Consider the following 23,247-nt stretch of genomic DNA (forward strand, 5'->3'; position numbering starts at 1 on the left):
TCCTGGTCTAGTCTAGTTGATTCCTGATGCAAACATTTACCTGGAGGTCCTCCCCACGCTGGGTATTCTATATCTTCTCCAGATCATTTCCGTTTTCCAAAGTCATCTCTGATACCATCTCTTCCAGGAAGCTTTTCCTATGAGCCCCACCTGCCCCTGATGACTCCATCTGATACCAAACGTGGTTCCCACAAGCTCAGTCAATCCCCGCCTGGGATACTTGCTGCTTTGTGTACTGAAACTTGTGTCAGGCCCAGGATCCCCCCAGGAGTTAGGCTGGTGTGGCCCCCTCTCCTGGCTCTTCTCCCACTCTGTTGTCAGGACATGACTGCCCTTTAGGAGCGCTGCAGGCAGTGGTCAGGGTAGTACAGTGGTTAGAGCATGGCCTCTGAGGCCAGACTGCCTGGGTTCGAAGCCCAGCTCCCCACCAGCAAACTCTGTGACTTTGGACAACTCTCTTCATTTCTCTGGTAATGATGGTAATAGTAATTCTAAGTCTGAGGTAAGGATTTAATATCATAGAGTAATTTGAACAGTGCCTGACACTTAGTGAGTGATATTATAAGTCTTAGCTATTATTAAAAGCTCTTGATTCACTGTGTAATTTCCAAATGTCATATAAATGTAAGGAATTCTTACTGTTGTTAGCCTTCTGGGACTCGATTTCCCCATTTGTGGGTTGGGGCAAATGATCTTTGAGGTTGCTCTGGTTCTAATGGTCTATAATTCTAAAATAGGTAGATAGATGTCTTGCTTGGGATCTGCATGTGTTGTGCTGTAGGGGCAAAAGGATAGGGCAAAGGGCGGGGCACCCCAGGACCCAGGCTCAGGAAGAGAGAGGATGATCGCTGGGAGGTGATGGCAGAAAACACCTAAAAGGAGGCAGCAGATGTTGGAGGGTGAGTCTTCCCAATCAGGGGGGGTCCTGTGTGCTGTTTTCACCCAGAGCCTGCAGGAAGGCCAGTACCAACCAGCTTTGGGCCCCAGTTCCCTTGTGAGCCTGTGATGTCTCCTGAAAGAGCTGCCTGTAAGGGACCTACACTTTTCATTGATCGAAACCCCAAGTCTTTCTAGGGTGAACTCCGGAGGAAAACCCTGGAGACACACAGCAGCTGGCACCCCCGTAAGTACGCTGTCAGAGGAGACATGGGGAGCCCACTCCCACTGTGGTTTTCCCAGTGGGGACCGCTTCTCTGCTCAGCCCTTGTAAAGGCTTGGATCTAGCAGGGCAGATCGTCACTTCTCTGCAGAGGAGCGTGGCATGGGGTGTTCTCACTGGTGAGGGGGCTGCTGCCCACCTGCCCCCATACTCCCCCTGCTGCAGCAAGCCAGACTCTTCTGGAAGCTGCCCCTGCTCACTATCACCCCAGACACCTGGCCTCAGGATCAATTACAGTAGATAGAGGCAATGGAATGGGGCGTGGTGATTCATCACTGTCAGGGCTGTGGGGGACCTGTCACCCCAGCCCCTTTTTGTCTCCAGGGGTAGCCCAGGAGAGGCCACCAAGCTCCCATCTCCCCGGTTCTTTGTTCCATACGTAGAAAGTCATGAAATCAGAGAGGCGAAGGGTTTTGCTCAAAGTCACTGGGTGAGACATGGCAGAGAGGAAGCAGAGCTCAGCCTCCTGATTCCCAGTCCAGACATCTTTCCAGCACATTACCTGCCTCCTGCCTTCGGTCCAGCCCTGACCACCTGCACTTCCCTGCCAACCCATTATCATCATCAGCGAAAAGCCCATCTGGGTGTGGCTTACCGTCCCCTGCCCTTTTTTTGGTGAAACTCCCGGAAAACTGCATTGCTTAGGAATCGATCATGGGGAGCAGAGGATGGTTCCCCAGCTAATTCCACCCAGTGTCATCATCGTGACACTTCGACAGCTCATTTCAGCCATAGGGCATTGCTTTGTGTCTTGTGTCAGAATTCCTGATTGCCGATGGCTGGCCCTTCCTTCCTGCTACTCTGGGACTCTTCCAGAACACACACCACCCTCCCTCCTCCTCTGGCTCTACCTGTCCTGTCCCCGCCTCCCCAGGACCTCCTAGGCACCTAGAACAGGGACCTGTCCCCAGATGACCACAGAGTGGCTGGCTAACCCATCCTCCAGGGAATGCATGACAATGGATTTCCCAAAAAAATTTTTTTTAAATCTAGGACCCTTTCAGAACTCCAAATCTCTGATAGTCATATGAAAGTGTTGACATCCTTAGTCATCAGGGAAATGCAAATTAAACCACGAGATACCTCTATGCCCTTGCCAGATGGCTAAACCTAGAAGGATAGATGATACCAAGTGTGGGCAAGGAAGTGGAGGCATCAGAACCCTCTTACACTGGGGCATAAACTGGAAAACTGTTTGGCTGTATCTATCAATCCTAATTCCGTTCTAAACAGAAATGAGTGTTAAGTGCTCCAAAGTTACATACAAGACTGTTTGCAGCAACTTTATTCATAATTGCCCCAAGCTGGAAACCACATACATATTCACTAATGACAGAATAGAGGACTACATTGTGGCACATTCACACGATAGAATATTACACAGCGAGGAGAAGCACGGATACATCTCATAGACATCGTATTGCGTGAAAGAAGCCAGACACACAAGTAAGTGCGCACTTTGCATGATTCCATTTATGTGAAGTTCCAGAATGGGGGTGTTTGCCTGAGAGGGAGCTTGAGCGAGCCTCCGTGACTTGATCTGGGGCTGATGACGTGGGTGTATACATATAACATGGTTATAAAAATATGGAGCTGTTCCCTTAAGATTTGACACTTTACTGTCGGTATTCCTCAATACAATTTTCTTTTAAGTTAAAAATAACAAAGGGTTAAAACCTGACACAGAATCCTGGAAAGTAAAACAATGGAAAGTTGAGACCCATCCTCTTGCCTCCCACCTCAGGAGGCTCTGGGGCATTCCTGAAGATGAAACTTTGGAGGGCTTGCTGGAAGCCTTCGCTCTGGAGTAAGTGTGGCCTCAGGTTCCCACAGCTGGCCCCAGTCCCCCATCCCCCGGGCGGTGGCCTAGCATAGGAATCCCCACCAAGGCCACGCCCTTGAGGGACACGTCGCAGCCCCTCAATGCCTTGTCCTTCCCACTAGCTGGTGGGTCTTTGCGTGGGATGATGCAAGTCAGGGAGAAAGGAACTAAGGGGATGGTCACCCCATAGCCAGGAAGGCGCAGAGCTGGGATTCTACTTGGACTTGGCAAGAGTCCTAGTGCCTGATGTCGTTTCTATGACAGGTTCTGTTTCCATGCTGCAATTTGCTGCTGCTAAGGGCAGTTGCACAGTGGTGAAAATAATAGTAAGAGCTAATATTATCCTAGCTTAACCGAGCACTTACTCTGTTCCAGGCATTGTGTTAAGTACTTTATAAAGGGATGATTCTCCTTTAATCCCCACAGCAACCCTCTGTGGTAGGTGCCACTGTTATCTGCTTTACAACTAACTTTCTCTCTCTATAACTATCTTTATTCATCCCAGCAGTCTGTTCACATGGATTGAGAAATAAAGCTCAGGGAAAGCAAGCAACTTGCCTAAGGTTCACACAGCTGACAAGTGGTAGGACTAGGGATTGAATGGAGATCAATGGACCCTAAGGCCCTGCCTCTTTCCTTTTACCAGGTTTTCAATAGATGTCGAGTGTGAACTCAACTGATGATAGAACCAGCATCTGAAAGGATCCCAACAGGCTGAAATGCTGACTTTGTCATTAAGATAAAACAGAGCAGAGATACATGAAAAGCGCCACATTTCGGAGAAAAATAGACAGCCCAGGTACAGGGTGAGAGAGATCTGCTCAGAGGCAGCACACATGAAAAAGACTCAAAGGTTTATTCATCCGCCCATCCATCCACCCATGCATCCAGAAATTTAACCGCCACGACTGAGCCCCTCTGTGTTCCATACCATCACCATGAGGTCAGCTGGGTTGGCCGTGCCACAGAGCAAGAGAGAGTACGCCAGGTTCAGGGAGGACATGCAGATAGTCTCCCACCCCTCCACCCCCATCGCCTGCTGGTCAGATCAGTTCCTGGAAACAGCATTTATTCCCTGGCCCTCAGAATGGGAGGGAGCTGGTAATGGGTTTTCTTCAGGAACAGCTGGAGTAATGGGATTTTTTTTAAAGGCTCTTTTTTTCTTAGAGCAGTTTTAGGTTCACAGCAAAATTGAAAGACACAGAGATTTCCCATATACCCCCCTGCCCCCGTATATTCACAGCCACCACTACCAAAATCGCTCACCAAAGTTGTACATTTGTTACAATCAGTGAACCTCCAGAGATACATTATGACCACCCAAAGTCCAAAGATAACTGGGATTTTTGATGTGAGTCAAGTCACATCAAGTCAACGCCGCCAAGGCTTGAACCCAGGTTTGCCTGACTCCTAGGTCCAGGTTCCTAACAGATGTGTTGCTAAGTGGCCTGATGACTAGAGCAGAGGGAGAATCATATGAAAAAGAGGTTGGGCCAGGAGTAATCATCTCCAAATACCTGAAGGACTGTCCTAGGAAGGCCAGATCACGTAGCTTCTCCGGGAAATACGTAGACCAATGGGTGAAACTTAGGGGAGGGAAATTTTGTCTGAATAGGGAAGTTGCCCTTTGATGCTAGGGCTTAGCTCTAGAGGTAGTGCGGTGCCCCTCTCCAGAGGCACCTGGGATGCTTGGAGGACAGCCCTGCCTCGGGGAGGTTGGGCCATGCCACCTGCAAGATCTCTTGACTCTCACTTGGATGACTTCAGTTTTGTTCAGCCTTTATTGATCACCCACTCTGTCCACCCTGGGCTGGGTGCTGAGGATGAATAAGATGGGATCCCAGCCCTCCAGGGCTTACAGCCTGGTAGGAAGGCAGCTTGTGTGGTCCTATCACTTGCTGACTCTTTTCTCACCCATGGAGGCTCTCTCGAGGCTGAGGGTCCCATGGAGATGTGCTGGCCACTAACTGAGGGGACAGTGGGTGTGAGGAGTTCAGGCTGAGGGCACCCCAGCCTGCCAGTCTGTGAGTCAGTTATTCCCCTAAAGGTCTTTGCTCCCTGTGGAATGGAATACCTTCCTCAGAGAAGGCTCTGGAGGGGCCCTCTGGCTAGTCCTTGGGCAAGGAGGAAAGGGCTTACGGGGCCCGGGTGTGCCACCTTCCCTCTCTGTCTTTCTCCGAGGGTCCCCCCTCATCTGCCTAACTGGACTCTAAGGAGACTATCACTGTCCTTCATAAACCCCATTTGCTTCTCCTAAGGTGGTAACACTATGGAGCAACAACCCCATTCGGGGCGGGCCTGCGAGACTGCCTGCCCGAGCTTTTAACTCAGGATCCCACTTTCCCTCTGACAGGTGCCCAGAGGCCAAGCGCTCAGGAATGTTCTAAACCCAGAAAACCTGCTCCATTAGCGTTACAAGCACGGTTCCATCCTGGCTCCCTACTTGCCTCCAGGGACTGGCCTCCATTGCAGTCACTGTCATCCAGGATCCCGTCTCAGAGGGGATGAGGATGGCGATGATGAAGATGACTGACGATGGTGACAGTACAGAGCATATTTGGCACCCAAACTCTTATGTGCATTAACTCACCGAATCACCTAACTACCCACCCGCAGTCCCAGTCTCCCATCTCATGACGTGCCTCTTCCTCACGATTGACACCTTGGATGGCCTCTGCCTCCACACCGGGGGCTCTGACTCTGGCTGTTCATTGGAACCTCCTGGGTAGCTTGTTGAAAATATAGCTGTCTGGGTCCCAACCCTAGAGCTCTGACCCTATTGGCCTGGGGGTGGGGCCTGGATATTTGATTTTTTAAGTCCCCAGGTGATTTGGGTTGTGTGTCCAGGGTTTAGTTCCCTGGCTCAGTGGAGCCTGCGGTGTGTGTTGATGATGCCCTGGGGCTGGTTCTTGAGCCAAGCAAGGCCATTCCTATACCTTTCCTAGCTCAGGATGAGTTTGGATGCAGCAGGGCCAGAAGGGCCAGCTTAGATGTCGCCCAAGGCAATGAAGCGAGGGTGCCCTCCAGCTAGGGAAGGCGTGGCTGGCAGAAAGGAGGGAGGCAAGAGGGCAGTGCTTGCAGCTTCTCATCTGGGAGCTGATGCTGGGGTTGGGGAGTGGGATTTGGCCTGGCTCTGCCATCCGGCCTGTAAGCCAAGGCAGAAAATAGGGTTTGGGGGCCCTATACGCCAGTACCAAGCTGGAGCCCAAGCATTGCTCCCCAGAAGTGTCTGGCTGTGGGGAGAGGACAGAGGGGGTCTAGGAGCAGGGTCTGGTTGCTGCTTTCCTCAAGCTTTCACAGAGCCCTTTCCTCTTCCATTTTCCCACCAACCTATGTGCCTCTCATTCCTCAAAACCACTGCAGATACCATCTGTGATATTATGACTTATAACAGGAAGTGTATATTTGGCCTTCGTCTTGTTCCTGGCACAAATCCTAAAATCCTTGGAATTTCCTAAGGAATAAGAGTGAGAGAGGTGTCTTGTCATTCTTAGGACATCCTTTTCAACCACGCCTGAGTTTATGTTAATGAGCTGGCTTTTGGAAAGCACCTAAGGATGGGGGTTGGGTGCCAGGCGAACAACCAAGTTTGGAACTTTCGACCCCACCCCTGACCTCTGCAGAGGGGAGAGGGGCTGGAAATTGAGTTCAGTCACCAATGGCCAATAATTTAATGGATCATGCCCATGTGAGGAAGCCTCCATAAAACCCCGGAAGGACAGGTTTGGAGAGCTTCCAGGTTGGTGCTGGGAGAGGCTAGTTCCCTGAGGCATGGAAGCCCCACGCCCCTTTCCCATATACCTTGCCCTCTGCATCTCTTCCTTTTAACTGTTCCTGAGTGGGATCCTTTTACACTAAACCAGTAATCTAGCGAGTAAACCGGTTTCCTAAGTTCTATGAGCTGCTCTAGTAAATTAATCGAACGCAGGGAGGGGGTCGTGGGGACCTCTGATTTATAGCCAGTCAGTCAGAAGCACAGGTAACAACCTGGACTTGTGATTAGCACCTGAAGTGGGAGGAGTCTTGTGCGACTGAGCCCTTAACTGTGAGATCTGATGCTGCCTCCAGGTAAATACGGTTAGAATTGAGTTGATTGCTCAGTGGTGTGGGAAAAAACTACATCAGAACTGGGACCAGAATCACACCGCCTTTTCCAGGAAGTCTTCTCCACGGGCCCTGTCTGACCGATGGCTCCACTCAACACCAAGTGTGGCTCCCGAAAGCCCAGTTTACACCCCAGGGGTGTTTGTCCTATTCTGGGGCCGGGGTGGGGGACCGAGCCTTGGGTCACATCTAGTATACCCCCAAGGGAGTTAGGCTGGTACCACCCCTTCCCCTGGACTCCTCCTACTCCTACTGCTCTCAGGACGTGGCCTTGTCCTTGAGCATGTTTAGCACATGCTTTCTGATGGTCTGGTTACCAAACCTTAGTTTTCTTTCTAGGCTCCAGTTCTCCACGTGCTGAACAAGTGTGTTGGACTAGAACGATCTCTTTTATTAGAAGAATTAATATAAGATGCTAAATTCCAAGCCGTCCTGAAATACTCTTAACACACCTTTGGTCTGGGGAACTTCTACACATCCTTCAGGGCTCAGGGGAAAATTCACCTCTTCTATCAAGCCTTTCAGACCTTCCCAGACAAAATTAGTCACTCCCGTTCTGTGCTACCATGGCACTTTACACATAGCTCTGCTTCAGTCCATGGCCAGCATGGCACTGTTTTGGGGTTTAGGACCCTGGAGGCTCTGAATTCTTTGAGACCAGGGACTCTGGGTGGGACTATCACAGGGTCGCACAGTGCCTGGCCCAGCGTGGCCAAATGAATGAATGCATGAGTGGATAAATGAATCCCTCAATTCATCAAGTTCATTCCCTTAACCATCTGCAGAGGTTAAGGTAAGGAGGATGGGAGAGAGGACTCCTTGGTATGCAGAGAGGAGCTTTGGCTGCCCAGCTATCTCAGTTCTGGGCCCACAGTCAAGGTAAGGCAATGGTGGGCACACCCCAGGGGGACCTTGACCTCTCAGGTGGATCCTGTCTCCAAGCCATTCAGCGTTTTGTCCTCTGCTCTGCTGAGGGTGGGGATGGAGCACAGGGGCAAGGGTTGAAGTTTGGGCAGAAGTAGCCTAACTAGCAGAAGGTTCTTCCAAAGCCTAGCTCAACTAGAAAGCTACGTTTGTCCTGGCCTCCTGGTATCTCGGGGGATGGGGCTGGGTCTGGCTTCTCCAGCCCGGAGAGGCTGTGCCTGGGACTAATTGGCTTGCCCGCCTTCGGCTGCTGGAGAAAGTCTTGGCTAATTTGCCGGAACGCTCTAGTTAAATGCCAATTAGGACATTCTGTCCATTGCTCTCTTCCAATATATTAATAATGTAATTAAGCATTTATTGCCTGTGCAAATTAAAAATTAACTTAAACGGACAGCCTGGAAAACTGAGGAAGTGACCGCTTAAACAACCAATTTGCATCTCACTCGAGTATCAACATCCAAACACAGTCTAAGGTGCTGGGTTTGACCTTCCAGTGAGGGACCCAGCCAGCTGCCAACAGCTGCTGGCTTCTCCTGCTCCCGCCAATTCCGCCCGCCCCAAGCCCATGTTCGGAGGGCGTGGTCCTGCCCCAGACGGGCGGGAGGGCTTGCTGCTGGGCAGCCACCTAGGCTTCCAGCGTCCCCACCCCCTTTTCTCAGGGGTGTATGGTGTGGATTTCAGTGAAAGGAGATGCTGCTGGGGGTGGCTGGGAGGGGGCAGTCTCTGAAGCCCCTGCCACTGCCACCCCTGGATCGATTTGTCCTGCATTCCAGCCCAGGAGATGGGAAGCAGATGGTGCTGGAGCGGGGAGGGGCGAGGTAACCAAGGAACTAGGAGACCTTCCTTCCAACCAGCCCCCTGGGGGGGCGGGGCGGGGTCTCTGAGAGCTTGCAGGGGATGCAGTCGGCAGTATCCTCCAAAAAGATGAGAGGATAAAGCTCCTGTCTCTGCCCTGTCCCCAGGGATCTGTTTAACACGACAGGTGTGACATTGCTGGTTTTCTTCTCCAAACCACCACGGGAGGGGACTTGGCAGGAAGCAGGACAGTGGGGGGGGGGGCGGGGGGGTGAGGAGGGGAATTGGAGGGGCCTGAGTAGGCGCTCTGGGGCAGGAGGGCAGGGGACTCTAGCCAGCACAGGGCCCTCCCTCTGCACCATCGGTCCCCAGACTCTCAGGCCGCGTGTTGAAGGGCTCCCTGCTTGTGTCTGAGCAGCCAACGCCTCCCCATGCTGCTGTCCTCGGCGGTCCCACGTGTGTGCAAGGCGGTTCAGTGGCAGCCCGGGAGCTGTGCTGAGGACTCAGGCAGGACCCTCACGTTTGCCCTTGGGGCTCCCGCAAGAGGGAGGGTTGGGGCTCCTTTGGCCTGGGCAGGGGGCTCCTTCGGGGTCCGAGTCAGGGTTCCAGAGCCAGGGTTCCAGAGCCATGGGAATGGGGCCCGGGGTGGAGGCCGCCTTCCTTGCACTGGGGCGCTGGCTCATCCCCGCTGTACCCTGTCCTGCCCCCAGGTCCGTGGGGAAGGGCCCAGCTCCCGAGGGACACGAAGCAACCGCGGTTGTTTTGAAGACTTTATTTATAAAAAAGTACATTTTTTTTCCTCAGTACATTTTTCAACCCATCATTTTTTTTTTTATACAAGTAAAAGGGGGTGATGCAAACACCCCCTGGGTTAGAACCAGGAGAATCTGCTGGGCCATCCCTGGGACCAAAGACAAAAACAGTGACTAAGAAATTGAAGCAAAGGTAGTGCATCACACTCAGGGGGGAGGGGAGGGGGCAGCTTCTCCTGGATTTTGTTTCCATTTATATAAAAAAAGAAAACAAAAAAAAAAGAAAACCATTTGTTTTGTTTGTTTGTTTCCGGCCAACAATCCCATTCCTCACAGCAGGAGTCAGAAGAGCAGCAGCACCTGTGGGGCAGGGGCTCCTCTGGCCTTACAATCGGGCGGCAGCAGCGAGGTCCCAGAAGCCCTCACCACCTGGGCCACGGCGCAGGGGCCTGGGCACGTCTCCCCGTAGGCCTGGGGCCTGGTGGCAGTCAGGCCTAGAAGGTCTCCGTCTGGCCCCCGGGAGGCCTGGCAGCCCTCCCCTCCTCCCACGTGAGCTGCCCACACCACCTAACACAATCCCCGACTCCTCTGCTTGGAGGATGGCAGAAAAATTATTGCACCAGTGACTCGGGCACGCGGGAGGGGGTTGGCATGGGGGCACATGCCTGGGAAACAGGGCCCCCGTGAGTCTCTCTTATGGCCCGAGTGCTGGGAAATCAGTTTTTCCTGAAGGGCTTTCAGCAGGACCAGCCCAGCCCCTTGGCATGTCTGTGGGGCCGGGGCACCTGTGCTTGGGTCTGTCGGGGGGCGTGCACCAGGCCTGACGCATGGCTGCACGTGCGTGCCTGTGTTCCCTGATTCCATGCTGCCGCTCTTCAGATCCTTCTGGTCAAAGGGGACTCAGGGTTTTTACACATTAGAACAGTATCAAAATTGTAAGGAAAGAGGGGTATTGGTGGAGTGGGGGGCGGGCAAGGACGGGGAGGGCAACAAGAGGCAGGATGACCAGTGGGGAGGCCTTGGCACGATGCAGACCAAGTTTATTTCATTTCCAGCAAAGGCAGAAGCTCAGCTCATGTTGGGGGCACGGAGGAGAAGCAAGACTTCTTCGTCTCTCTGCTGGGCCAGACCTCCACTGTGCCAGCGGCTGTGGCTATGGGCCCAGCAGCAGTACCCACCGCCCCACAAACTCGGGGCACAGAAAACCCCGTCACCCCAGGCCCAGGGGCCGACCCCGGCCTCGTGCCGACTCTTGGCCCCGGGTAGCAGCTGCCCTGCTGGGCATGCTGCTGATGGGTCCCTGCCAAGGCAGGAGCCTCCTACGTGGCCCACACATGTGGCATGGACCCCACAATTTGTGCTTTGCTGGAGGGGAGGGCTTGGAGGTGTCTTAAGGGGGACTCAGTGCTTTGGCTGGGCCCGGGGGCCTCCTAAGTCCATCATATAAGGAGGAAGAGGGGGTGGCAGTGCAGATAAGGGAGACACAAGAGGAAGAGTCCTTTCAGTCTTGTGATTTCAAGGGGACAGAGAATGCCTCTATCAGGCAGGCCCCTGGGATTTCCTCCTGCCTGGGGGCAAGGGGACCAAGCAGAGGGGCCAGGGTGGTGTGAGGTGGGATGGGGCAGTGATGTAACATGGAAAAGGTCCTCTGCCCTGGGGGGGACACTAATACTGCTGGGAGATGCAGCCCAGCTCCTCCACCCCCTCTGCCCTGTGGCTAGAAAGACCCCAGAAGTTTCTCCCAACTCCACCCCATCCAGTACCCCCAATGCCAAGAGAGGGGAGTGCCGCCCCAGGGCTGGCATGGCTTCAGACTTCTGCTACGTGGCTACTGGGTGGTCTGGGCTGGGGCTAGGGCAGTGGGGGATGGGGGAGGAGCGTGACCCAGCTGGTGGGTCCAGGGTTGCCAGGGCAGAGATGGAGCTGGCTGGGGGTTCCATAGCAGCACCAGGGAGGGGAGGAGTAGGGCGGGAGGCTGGGCGCTCCCTTGGGAAGCCTATGGCAGGGTAGGTTGGTGCCCGTGGGGCACAGAGTGGTCTGCCTTCCTCCCCCCAACACTTGCCATCCCACAGAGCCCCTGCACCCTGGGCTAAGTTCACTGGAATCCTCATGGGCAGGCATGAACCTGCCTCTCCCATCCCAGGGTCTTTCCCATCTAGAGTGCTAGGGGGATGGGGTAGGCAAATGGAGGAACTGAGGCACTTTGAGCTGGGGGAGCAAAGAAGGGGCTGGGAGGGGCCTTCCTCCATGGTATCCTGGAGAAGACCATCAGTCTCAGGTGATTGACAGGAACCCAGAACCCCATTCAAGAAGGGAATCTACAACTCAAAGGGAAAGCTTCTCCGTGGTTCCCCACCTCATCCAGAATGGAGACCAGGGATAGCTGAAGCAGGACGGGGAGGGTGGCGAGCAGGAGCTTCGGACTCAGGATCCCTGGCTCCCCGTGCCCCTCGCACTTTCTGGCAGGCCCGGAGCAGCTACATTGGCCTTTGTGGGCCAGGAGCTACCTGCGCTCTGCAGGGTCTTATCAGCCTGTGTTTGCAGAGCTCCTATCGTGCGGGCTTCCTTCTCCGGTGCCCTCTGCATTGATCCTCCTTCACCTGTAGCTCCTGGAGGTAATTCCCTTCCGGGATCCCAGCTCTGACTCCCCAAGAAAATCAAGAGTTGCTAGCACTTGATGGATAGGGAGAAATTCAAGAAATTTCCATGCTATGAGAAGCGGTTAAGAGCCAGCCTGAGATGCTAGGGTGGAGGCACCGAAGGGCCTAGTCTCAGCTCCCCCTGGAAGCTTCTGAAGGCTGGCCCCATCCTCAGCTGGAAGGAAGGGGGAGAGGTGGAGCAGAGAGGCGGGCCTTGGGCAGTGTCCAGCCTGGGTAAGGCATGTGACCCCAGGGGGAGCACAGGGGTAGACACGAGCGGCACGTGTGTGTGTGTAAGTGTGCATATGTGTTGGTAGAAGTGTATGGGAAGTTTGGGCCAGAGTCTACCTGGAGTCCCGCTATGTGGGGAGCAGACTGGGGTAAAGAGGAGGGACACACCAGAGCTGGGCCACCTTAACTCTCTGGAAGCCAATGAGGAAAAAAAATGTAAAACTAACCTTGCCAGGAAAACACACTGCCCAAGGCCTCAGGTGGCGACCTCAGCTTGATTCACTTAACAAAGACAACCCTGGGTGCTTTGGAAAAGCCACCCCCCCTCCCCTACCCCTTGGGTGCAATGGCTGCCTAGACCGGGGGTCCGAACTCCAGCTGGTCAGCTCACGGTGGGATGGGGGAGGGGGTGCTGGGTTCCCTCTCCCAGGGAAAAAGGAGCAGCATCTGGGGTCGGCGGCAGGGGGCTTTTCCTCTTGGAGCCCCTTCAGCCCTCCACCCGCAGAGACAGGACACAGACAAATTCCAGTGTTGGGGGCAGGGGAGGGCTGACTCCCCAAACCCCGGAGGGACGTCTAGGTACACAAGACGGGACTAGGGCTCCCTGTGGAGGGCGGCAGGTGGGGTCAGGGGAGGAAAGGTACCAGCAACACCGAAGCCACAGTGAACACACACCATGGGGGAGGATGGGGGGGAGGCAATCAAAACAAAGCCAGGCCGCGTGCCCTGGGCTCCCAGGTACCCCAGCAGCTGGGTGAGTCTCTGCCGAGCTCCTGGAGCAGTGGACGGTGGGGGGCGGGCAGGGGGCGTGCGGGTGTGGGCTTGGGGCAGGGTCTCTGCAGACAGGGCTACACGTACCACTCCTTCTTGGAAATGAAAGACCCGTCGTTCTGAGAAACCATGTTTTCGGCCAAGTCCAGCTGCTCAGGGTCGTACTGGTAGCCCAGAGTCCGGTCCCCGTAGCAGCCGTCCTGACGGGCCTCCGCCTCATCCACCGTGAAGTAGGGTCGCTTGGCGTCCTCGTCGTATTTGGGGTGAGGGCCGCCCACCTTGCGCTCGCCGCCTCCGCCCTCCTCCTCCTCTTCCTCCTCGTAGCTGCTGCCGCCCAGGGGGCCGGCTTTCTTCTCGTCGTCCGAGTCCTCAGGGTACTGAAGGTTCTGGGCCATGGGCGGGTGGTGCTGGGGGATGCCGGCCTTGCTGTAGCCATTGCCGTACACGTGCTTCTTGGTGCTGTAGTCGCCCTTGAAGGTGTGCCGGCGCCGGCGCAGGGCCACCACGATCCCGCCGACCACGGCCAGCACCAGCAGAATGCTCCCCACCGCGCCCCCGATGATGGCCGTGGGTACCGGCCCGGCGCGCCGCCCGGGTTCGCGAGGAGACGGGGTGTAGGGGAACTCTGGGTGAGGAAGAGAGATGGAGGGGGGACAGTGTCAGTGTCTGCTCCTGGGGAGTCAGCAGGGGTGGCAGGGGAGGGAAAGCCAGGAAGTGGGCCCGAGGTCCCCCCAGCACCCCACCCATCCAGGAGCCCAACACACTGCAGCGTGGGTAGCTGGGGCCAGAGAGAGGCAGAGACAGCCTCGTAGCCCCAGAGCCCCCAGGCTGACTTTCTCCTTGGATGTGGAGCCAGCCCACCCATGACCCCGTGTCCAAGTAGACGCCAGTCGCCGCCGTGACACACCGTGAAGTAAGTATGCTGTTAATTTCCCTCCAGCACACGAAGAGACGGGGCTTAGAGAGGTCAAATAACTTGTCCGAGGGCATCAGCCAATGACGCGTCGTTGATTCTCTTGCACCGAAAGCCTGTGCAAGTGTCACCACTGCCCCTCTGCCCGACACCTGCTGGTCACTGCGCCCCAGCACCACACCTTGGCTTCTGAGACTCGGAGCCTGGAGCAGACCGGGTGCCCCACGCCTGATTTCATCTGCTCCGAGGTGCTGGCCCCGTAGATGCCCCGTGAGTGCCAGAGACCCGGGCTGTGGTTCTTGGCTGCAGTTTGGCCCTGCAGGGCAGGGTGGGGGCCAGGGTGCAGCCAAGCTGGGCTATGAGCATAAGACGCTCAGCATGGCTGTGCAGAAAGGGGGCGTGAGAGTACGTGAGTAGCAAAGATGACAAGTATACACAAGCGAGCACGCGTGCCGGCATACACCCTTGTTGTCACCACCGGCCCACACACATGTGCTGATGTGATGAACGTGTGTGTACGAATATGTACACACTGAGGGCAGAGCAGAAACGAGAAGGCAGAAAAGGTGAAAAGAGAAAGGAAGTGGGTGGGCAGGGCGAGAAGGCTGGGCGGGTGACTGTCGGCCAGTGGGGCCGGGCCAGAGGGCGAAGGGGTGCCCAGGTGATGCTGAGGGAGGCGGTTCCCAGCACCACCACAGGGTGGCACCGGAGACCACGGCTGGCCTTGGACAGGAGGAGCCGGTGGGCAGGTCCAGGGCAGGCCTGGAGGGCTGACCTCGGCTGCTCCCAGCCCTCCTCTCTTCAGGCCAAGGGAGGCGGTCAATCTGGGCATATGTTCTGGCCTTTGGGAATCTGTTTCTGCCAGTTCACTCCCCGATTCACCATCACTCCCTCCGTGGGAATCCTGTTCCTCCTATGAGACCAGTCCCTCCTCCCAGAGGTGGAGCCGGTCTGGTGTGTGAGCCTGCGGGGTGCTGTCTGCAGCGGGAGCAGGGCAAGGATTCTAGAAGAGAAGAGGAAGCGCCTTCCACGAGTTCGGGCTGGAAGGGCTAATGAAAACACGGGGGCCGAAGAAGGGAGGCGATTTGCCTGTGTCACGTGGCTGAGCTGGGACCACCCAGAGGCTCCTGCTCCGGGCCTCTCCACGGGGCGGGAGTTGGCAGAGAGAAGCACAACCACTGAGGACGCAGCTTCCCACTTGTCACCACTGCGTCCTCGGTGCAGGTCACCGAGTGGCTGCCCGATAAATATTTATTGAATATTTGTCCTCACCGCCCACTTCCAGAACAGTCTCCCTGAACCTCAAGCGTCTTCTCCTGGTTCACCAGGTCCCATCTGTTCACCGCCCTGAAAAGGGCTGCACACTTGCTCCCCGCGAGGTGGGAGGTGTTGCCACAAGAAACACCCAAGAGGCAGCTGGCAGGAACCTAGCCACCTGTGTACTTTCAACCTGCCGGCTCCCTCTTCAGTTCTTACCCTGTACCTGCGTGCTCTCTCCTCTCGCCACCTGCCGCATCATCGCTCCATCCACCCACCCACCCATCCACTCAGCAAACATGTACCAGGCATCTGTTTCGCTAGTCATAGGATACCAGGAACTCACAGCCCAGCTGAGGAACCAAATGACACTCTTAAGCAAAGCAGCATGCGGACATCAAGGGCGCTGGCAGATAAGGGCTTCAGGAGTGCAGTGCAGGAAAGTCCTGTGGCCTGGAGTTTGAAAAGGCTTCTTGGAGGAGAGAAGACTTAGGCCAAGCCTTGAAGGATGACTAGGACTTGGAGAGGTCAGCAGAATAAGAAAGGCATCAGGTGGAGGAACTTGCCCTTCCTCTCTGACATGTTTCCTTTGCCTTCCAATAAACACAAGGAGTCCTTGACCCTCGGCTTTCTTTTTGGAGCCTTCTGTCTGCAGACTGCACTGCTGGGCCTTCTCTCTGCTCCAGCCGCCTGGCTGGGGGCTCCATCCTTGGACCTTACCCTCTGCTTTCTGTCCTAGGGACAGACCTGGCCTCAGTGTCATGAGTTACCTTGATCCTGCTGGCTCTCCAAACCATCTTGGGTAGCTAGCTCTCCCCCAACTCTGGGGCTTTATCTCCAAAGGCCTCTGGGACAGCAGTTCCCAAGCTGTGGCCATGGAACCTCAAGCCATTGGCTCAGAGGGCTGGCAAAAATACTGGTGTCAAACGCTTCGGGAAATGTCGGTAGAGACAAAGCATCAGAGCCCTTTCATCTTCTCAGGCACACTGAACTGTAAGGGGAACACACAGTGTTTCCCAGCCTACTGGAACACAAACCCCACCCTCCTGACTCAAGGACCATTCACAGGAGAAGTATTTGGGGACACACTTTGAACACTCTTCTATCTAGCACAACCTCACTTGGAATTCTCTCCACCCACTCAAGGCCCATCCCTCCCAACATGGTTCACCGTCTTCCCTCCAAACCCACTCCATTCAACACCACAACTCCACCACCATTTGTCTACTCTTCCAGTTTAGAATCTTACTTATCTTTGACTCTTCCTTCTCCATCTCTTGGGTCAAAATCTGCCACCAAATCTTGTTGATTCTTCCTATTCAATAGCTTCTCACTTGACACCAGGTTTTACTTTTATAGTAGATCTGTGAATCTCCCACCTTCATTTGGTCTCTGCCCCCCCTTTAGTCACTCCAGCCACAGTCACCAGGTTAATTTTCACTGTGTAGACACTACCATTCCCTTTCTCAAAAGACTAGCAATGACTTCCCCATTGCCTGTTGGACCACGTCAGTCTGGTCTTCAAAGCTTCCATCACGCAACTTGATCTTGGGTCTGGCCAACTCACCGTTCTTGCTGTCCAAATAGATTCTTTTTTTTTTTTTTAATTAATTAATTAATTAATTAATTTTTGGCTCTGTTGGGTCTTCGTTTCTGTGCAAGGGCTTTCTCTAGTTGCGACGAGCGGGGGCCACTCTTCATCGTGGTGCCCGGGCCGCTCACTATCGCGGCCTCTCTTGTTGCGGAGCACAGGCTCCAGACGCGCAGGCTCAGTAGTTGTGGCTCATGGGCCCAGTTGCTCCGCAGCATGTGGTATCTTCCCAGACCAGGGCTGGAACCCCTGTCCCCTGCATTGGCAGGCGGATTCTTAACCACTGCGCCACCAGGGAAGCCCCCAAGTAGATTCTTTACTGCAGACCTTTGTTCATGCTGTTTCCCCTGCCAGGAATGCCCTTCCTCATCTCCTTCTGCCTATTTCAGTGCTTCGGTCCCTTCTTTGTGCAGCCTTCTCTTCTCCAGCTCACACTTCTCTTTCTCTTTAGAATGTTTACATACCAGTGGTCTGCAGCTTTCATTCTGGTATAAACAATAGCTTACTCCATTTCGTTAATCATATACTGACATATTACAGTAAGGCCTGATAGAACAACCTGCAGTAAATGCAAATTAGGATCTACCATGACTGGCTCTGGTCCTTCTGCCAGTTTTCAAGTGGCTAAAGTTCTTTTCTTCTGCAGGAACAGGGAGAGGGGTTGAGGAAGTGGCAGTGTCATAGTAATTTGGGACCGACTCAATTCAGTGTGTTCCAGTTGTGTACAATATTAGTTCAACTATATTTACTTTTAGGCTTTCTGTAGCAACAGAGACCCAAGGAGAAGTAAATACCTCCTACATTTCACTTGACTAGACTGAATTTTTTGGGCCCCACTTATCACAGTATGGTAGAGTTTACTGTATTGCCTGTTTCACGAGAGTGGCTGCTGTCCCAACTAGTCTGTAAATTCGAATTCAAAGTAAATCTCGAACCTGACCTCTTCTTACCATCTCCATCACTACTACCTGATCCCAGCCACTATCATCTCTCAACTGGATTATTGCAATAGCCGCCTAACTGGCTTCCCCAATTCCACTCCTTTCCCGTACAGGCTGTTCTCAACACGGCAGCCACAAAGATCCTGTCAAATCTGAGAGCTGAAAATGCTCTACACGATCTGTGCCTCTGCCTTCATCTCTTGCTTTCCTCCCAGCTCGCTCCACTCCCAGCTTCCTCAGGGCCTTTGCATTGGCGGCTCTGCGCCCTGGAAAGCTCCTCCCCCAGGTGTCCCATGCTCACTGCCTCAACGCCTTCAGGGCTTGGCTCCAACTTCTCATGGAGGTCACCTTCTCACCAAGGCCTCCCCTGACTACCTTATCGAAAATCACAGCTCATGAACTCCCACCCCCAGCACTGTGAACCCCTCACCCTGCTTTTCTTTTTTCCTTATCACCTTCAAAATGACCACATAATTTTTCAAACGTATTTTATCTGTTATTTGTTGTCTGTCCTCCTGTGCTAAAGCGTAAGCTCCACGGGGACAGGGACTTTGGCTCACTGACGTACCCCCTGCCACCTAGACAGCCTGGCACGTGGCCGGAGTTCAAGAACATTTGGTGAATGAATTCTACAAAGGCAAGGCCATGTCTCAGAGGTGAGCCTCTGGGTCTCTTTCCTCTCTAGGGCCTTCTGTTTACCTTTTCCCCAACTGAGTCCTAAGTATGTTTACTCTTCCCTGGAGATTTTTGGGACCAAAGGGAACCCTGGTTATTTTGCCTACTTTAGGGCCAGCCTGCCTAGAGGCAGAAGACTGGTTAAGATGACCTTCCAGCAACGCAGACTTGTGTGGAGATGCCAAGTGAGGGTGCAGAAGGAGTGCACGTGGGGACCTAGCTCATTTGTAAGCAGAGGTGGCTGTCTGGTGTGGAACGGAGCGCCCTCCCCTTCCACCCCTCCAGCTGTCACATTCAGCCAGTAGCTCCCGTCTTTGTGCCAGTAGCAGAGCCTCAAAGGCCGCAGCTGGCGGGAGAGAAGAGCTGGGCCGTGGGGGTCATCTGCGCTTCCTGGTGGGGGACCAGCCGGCTCCCCTCACTTCCTCTTACGAAGGGGGCAGCCCAGCCCCACTGCTGAAGGCTTGCAGCCTCCCCTCGGGGATGGCAGGCTGTCTGGGGCCCTGGGGCAGTGGAGGCTCCGCATTCCTTTGGGGCTGGGGGGGGGTCTCCTGACTGAGGTGGGTGGGCTGGTACGGGGGCTTTGGATGGATCGGAGGTGGAGCGAGGGTTAGGGTTTAGTCTGGTTCTAGGATCCAGAGGAGGTTTGGGGTCAAAGAGAATGTTCGGGCTTCTCAAACCAACGCCTGCTGCTTCCGCAGGCAGGCAGGCAGGCAGCCAGCGCTCTGGCACCAGAAGCCTAGGCCCGGAAGCTGTGAGAACTACACCTCCCAGTGTGCAGTGCTGCGGGCCCAGGGAGGGGGGAAGGCCTGAGGTCAAGCTCTGGGAAGCCCTTCTCCTGCTCCTGCAGCTGCAGCAGCTGTACACTGCGCAGACCAGCGGGCAGGGCCTCATGGCGGTGGAGGGGAACTGAATCCTCCCAGGGGTGTGGACGCAGCTGCCTCCCCACAGGCTCCCAAGTGCTGCCACGGGCGGCCGGAGGCGGCCACATTTGCCCACAGCACAGCTGCGGGCCCCGTCTGCACACTCAGCATGCAGACATTGCTCGCCTGCTTGCCTGTGCACGTTTACACGCTCAGGGGCACACGCCCACACTCACGCCCGGGCACGCACACTCGCAGGCTCACACAGCCCTCCCTTCCAGATGGACCTCCAAGCCCCGCCAACCCTTGGCCTGAAGGACTCCCGGCCTAATGCGCAGACCCTGTTGCCTTCACCCCTGATGGCTGAGCCCGCTCAGCGCTGGAAATGGAAACTGGGGACGCCCTGCATCCCGGTGGCCTTCCTGCCTGGCTCTTGGGAGTGCCCTGGACACTCTTCTCTGGACAAACCCAGTCCCAGGGACGGATGCTGCCTTCTTTGGCCTCTTTAGTCTGGTCGAGGCCATACCCTCGCAGCCCTCCCCGCCCTCAGCGTTGCCCCCAGAGGGAGGACGGAGGGGAGCTCACAGGTTTGTTTTGTGACTAGGGGCCCACTCCATGAAACCGCCCCTGGGAAATGGGCTTCTCTGAGGGCCCGGGCCCCGCGAAGTGTATCCGCAAATTCCGGTGGGTTTGTCTCTTCTGCTGTCAGTCGCACGGCCACAGCCTGGATGTGTCGTTTCCCTCTAGAAAAACCCTCCTTGTACATACGGCCCCTAACTGGTCCCCCAGATGCCATCCACACAGCCTCCCAGGCGCTCAGTCTCGACCGCCCTCCTTGCCACGCTGCTGCTTTCGGAGGCCGCCCGTGGCCGAGAGAGAGGAAGCTCTGCTCCCCCTGTTCCTGCCCGCTCGGCCCCAGCCATTCTCCTCCCACACGCTTCCTCCATCGCCGCTCACCCACCACTCATCCTTGAGGGAACAACTCAAAGGCCACCTCCTCTGGGATCTGCGAGCCCAAGAAGCCTGTGCCAAAGTGTGTCTGTGCAGGTGGTGCAGCGGCCCTGTGCACGCGTGCCCTGCACACACGTGTGTCTCTGGCACACACCCTGCTGCACACCTTCCTCTGCCCTGCTCTTCATTTCCCTCGCCAGATGCGCCCAGGGCAAAGCTATTACCTGTACGATGGCCAGAATGAAAAATTAAATTTCCACTTATCCATCTCGTTCATGCATTCCTTCCAGACCAGCGGGGCTTGGAGCACAGGGCATGGCTGTGCCCCCCGGAGACCAGCCGATGCGGGAGGAAGGCTGGCGGGGTCGGCGGCTGCGCGGAAATTGCCCGTGAGTACGAGAGCGAACAGCTCTGAAAAGGCTCAGGCCGCCTGGCTGAGTCTTCCTGAGGGGGCTGAGAGACCTTCCCTCGGGACGGCCAGTGAAACAGCCCCTGGGCCCATCAGTGATTCAGGGAGCATCACGCTTCCCTGACTCCTGCCTCACTGGGCTGCCAATGACAGAGTCCCCTCATGCAAGGCCCTTCTCACCACCCATGTGTGTGGCTTTGGTGACCACCCCCATCCCGCTCTGTATTTGGGGAGCATGCGAGGACACGCTGCGTGCCTCTTCCAGCTGGAGCCCTGGGCGGCCCCGGCCCACCTTCCCCTCAAGGCGACTTAGGCCTGACCACAGATCCCACGGAGGGCACCATTGGAGCAAACACACCCAAGGAGTGGCTCACCTCCACGCTGGTTTCCCTTTCTTCCTTTCCTCTCTTTTCCCAGCCCTGCTCCTGGACCTGCTGCGTCTGCCTGATGAGCAGTCCTGCATTCACGGTGGTCCTGCATTCTCCTGGGCTTTGGGAGAAGGGAGGCCCTGACTTTCCTGTCCCGGCCCTGCCTCTGGGGTAGGGCAGTACCACTTAGCACCGTAAGCTTAGTGGGCCTCTGGCCGGTCCACTCATGCTGGGCAGTAGGATCAATGGGAGGTCATTGCTCCCGGGTTTCTTGGCCTCCGCCCCTGATTTCCCAATCAGCAGTTTCCCCAGAGAGCCTGAGTGGTGGCGGGGGAGGCAGTGGTGGCGTTGGTGCTCCAGGGCTGGGTGAAGGTATTCCCATGCAGGAAGTCCAGGCTGTGTGCTAGGCCGTGGTATACGGATTTGGCGTGATCAAAAGAAGCCTGAGATAAGTATGATGATCTCTGTATTACAGACTAGGAAGCTGAGGCTCAGAGGGGTGAAGGCCACACAGCCAGGAAGAGCCAGTATGTGAACACACTCGGGCCAAGTCTGTGCTGTCCCTCACAGGACCTGCATCCCCTCAGCTGGTCATGCTCCCTTATGACATTGTTCACCCTTATCTGCCACATGGCCAGAGCTCACGCACCTAGGAGGCTGTTATTGAGCTTTGCTCAGACTTTCTCCAGGGGGCGAGAAGTGTGTGACACTGGCCTTCCCATCCTTGCCAACTTATGGGAACCCCCAAACCCTAGAGTGGGGGAGGGGCTGTCTCAGCTTTCCCCAGCCTCCACCTCTGACACTTCTTTTTTTTGCGGGGAGGGGGGGTTAAGTAGAAAAGAATAGCTCTATCGCTTTGCCAGGCAAAGGGGGACACAGCGGGCTCATGCCCTGAAAACTGTGTTCCCTCTGACATTTCTACCACCTTAACCAGTCCGAGAGCCAAGAGCAGGGAGTTGAAGAAAAGAGCAAGTGACAAGTGACTCCACCCTCCTCCCAACCCCGGCGAGAGAGGTGACAGAGCAGCCCCGAGGACAGGTAGATGCAGCCCTTGGACAGCTTTGGGCTGTTTTATCAGCAGCTGTGCCTTGAATGTACCCACAGGTGAGGTCTCCCACTTCTGGGAAACAGGCTCAGAGCTAATGAATCCTCAGGACTTGCCCAAGCTCTGTGCCTGGAGCCAGGAACTGCCGCCCAACTTCCAGTATCCCTGAACCTAGCTCAACATCTCCCTGAGGTCACTTCCTATCCAGCTCAGTAGCAGCATGATGTCACTTCCTGTCCTAGGAGGGTCTTTCTGTCACTTTCTCATCCTGGAACTAGCTCAGATACAGGGTTAAAGACACCCTGGTTGCGAAGTTGTGATGGTAGTTTACCCCTCTATTGGCTTGTTTTGATCTTTCCGTTAATAATGATAATGACAGAGACAAGATAATAACCATAGAACACGAGCCATTTATTGACAGACTGGTCTGTGCTAGGTACTTGGCCTACGTTATATAAATTCTGACAACAAGCCTTCAAGGCATGTCATATTGTGCCCATTTTACAGATGGGGGCTTGTCCAGCTGTCTGACACGGAAGCCCATGCTCCTTTCACGTTCCATGTGATGTCTCCCCCAGAACATCCCAGCCCCTGTGTTCCCTTTGCTCTAAGAGGTCAAGAGGCTGAGTCTCCCTCCCATCTGCCCTGAGAGAGAAAAATGCAGGGAAAATAGCAATTCAGTTGCAGGGCACACAAACCACCATGGCTTTGGGCTCTATCCTGGCTTTCCCTCTGTATCTTTGCTTGAGGTAAGCCTCGTCCTCCAGCCCATGCAGGTTTCCTGAACTGCAGGAACAAGCTCGGAGGAGATGAGCTCCTCCCACAAGCCCACCCCACCAAGGCAGCAACACAGGTGTGTTGTCGGCAGACCCATGGGCAGGCTCTAACCACGCCCACCCCCAAAACAGCATTGCTGTAAACAGCACTTCCTCTCTCCTGCAGCCTCCCTCCTGCCCCTCTCTGACTGCGGGGGGAGTCACCCTGTCTCACACGCAACCTTCACAGAGTAAAGAGAAAAGCAAAGCAAGACCAATGGCCAG

General features: G+C 55.2%; 1 protein-coding gene across 2 annotated transcripts in view; it reads right to left on the reverse strand.

The window, feature by feature from the left end:
- The window catches only part of NECTIN1 (nectin cell adhesion molecule 1), an 89,916-nt gene that overhangs the window by 12,186 nt on the left and 54,483 nt on the right, over window positions 1–23,247 (reverse strand). Inside the window, exon 6 of one of the 2 annotated variants that reach the window (XM_007196679.2) lies at window positions 9,561–13,822. The exons of the other annotated variant lie outside the window; for it this stretch is intronic. Within the exon in view, the coding sequence (XP_007196741.1) occupies window positions 13,275–13,822 (548 nt within the window). The 3' untranslated portion in view covers window positions 9,561–13,274. Of the gene's footprint in view, window positions 1–9,560; window positions 13,823–23,247 lie in introns of those variants that run through there. 2 annotated transcript variants of the gene reach the window in all.

Source organism: Balaenoptera acutorostrata, chromosome 9 (genome assembly GCF_949987535.1).
Source record: "Balaenoptera acutorostrata chromosome 9, mBalAcu1.1, whole genome shotgun sequence".
NCBI lineage: Eukaryota > Metazoa > Chordata > Mammalia > Artiodactyla > Balaenopteridae > Balaenoptera > Balaenoptera acutorostrata.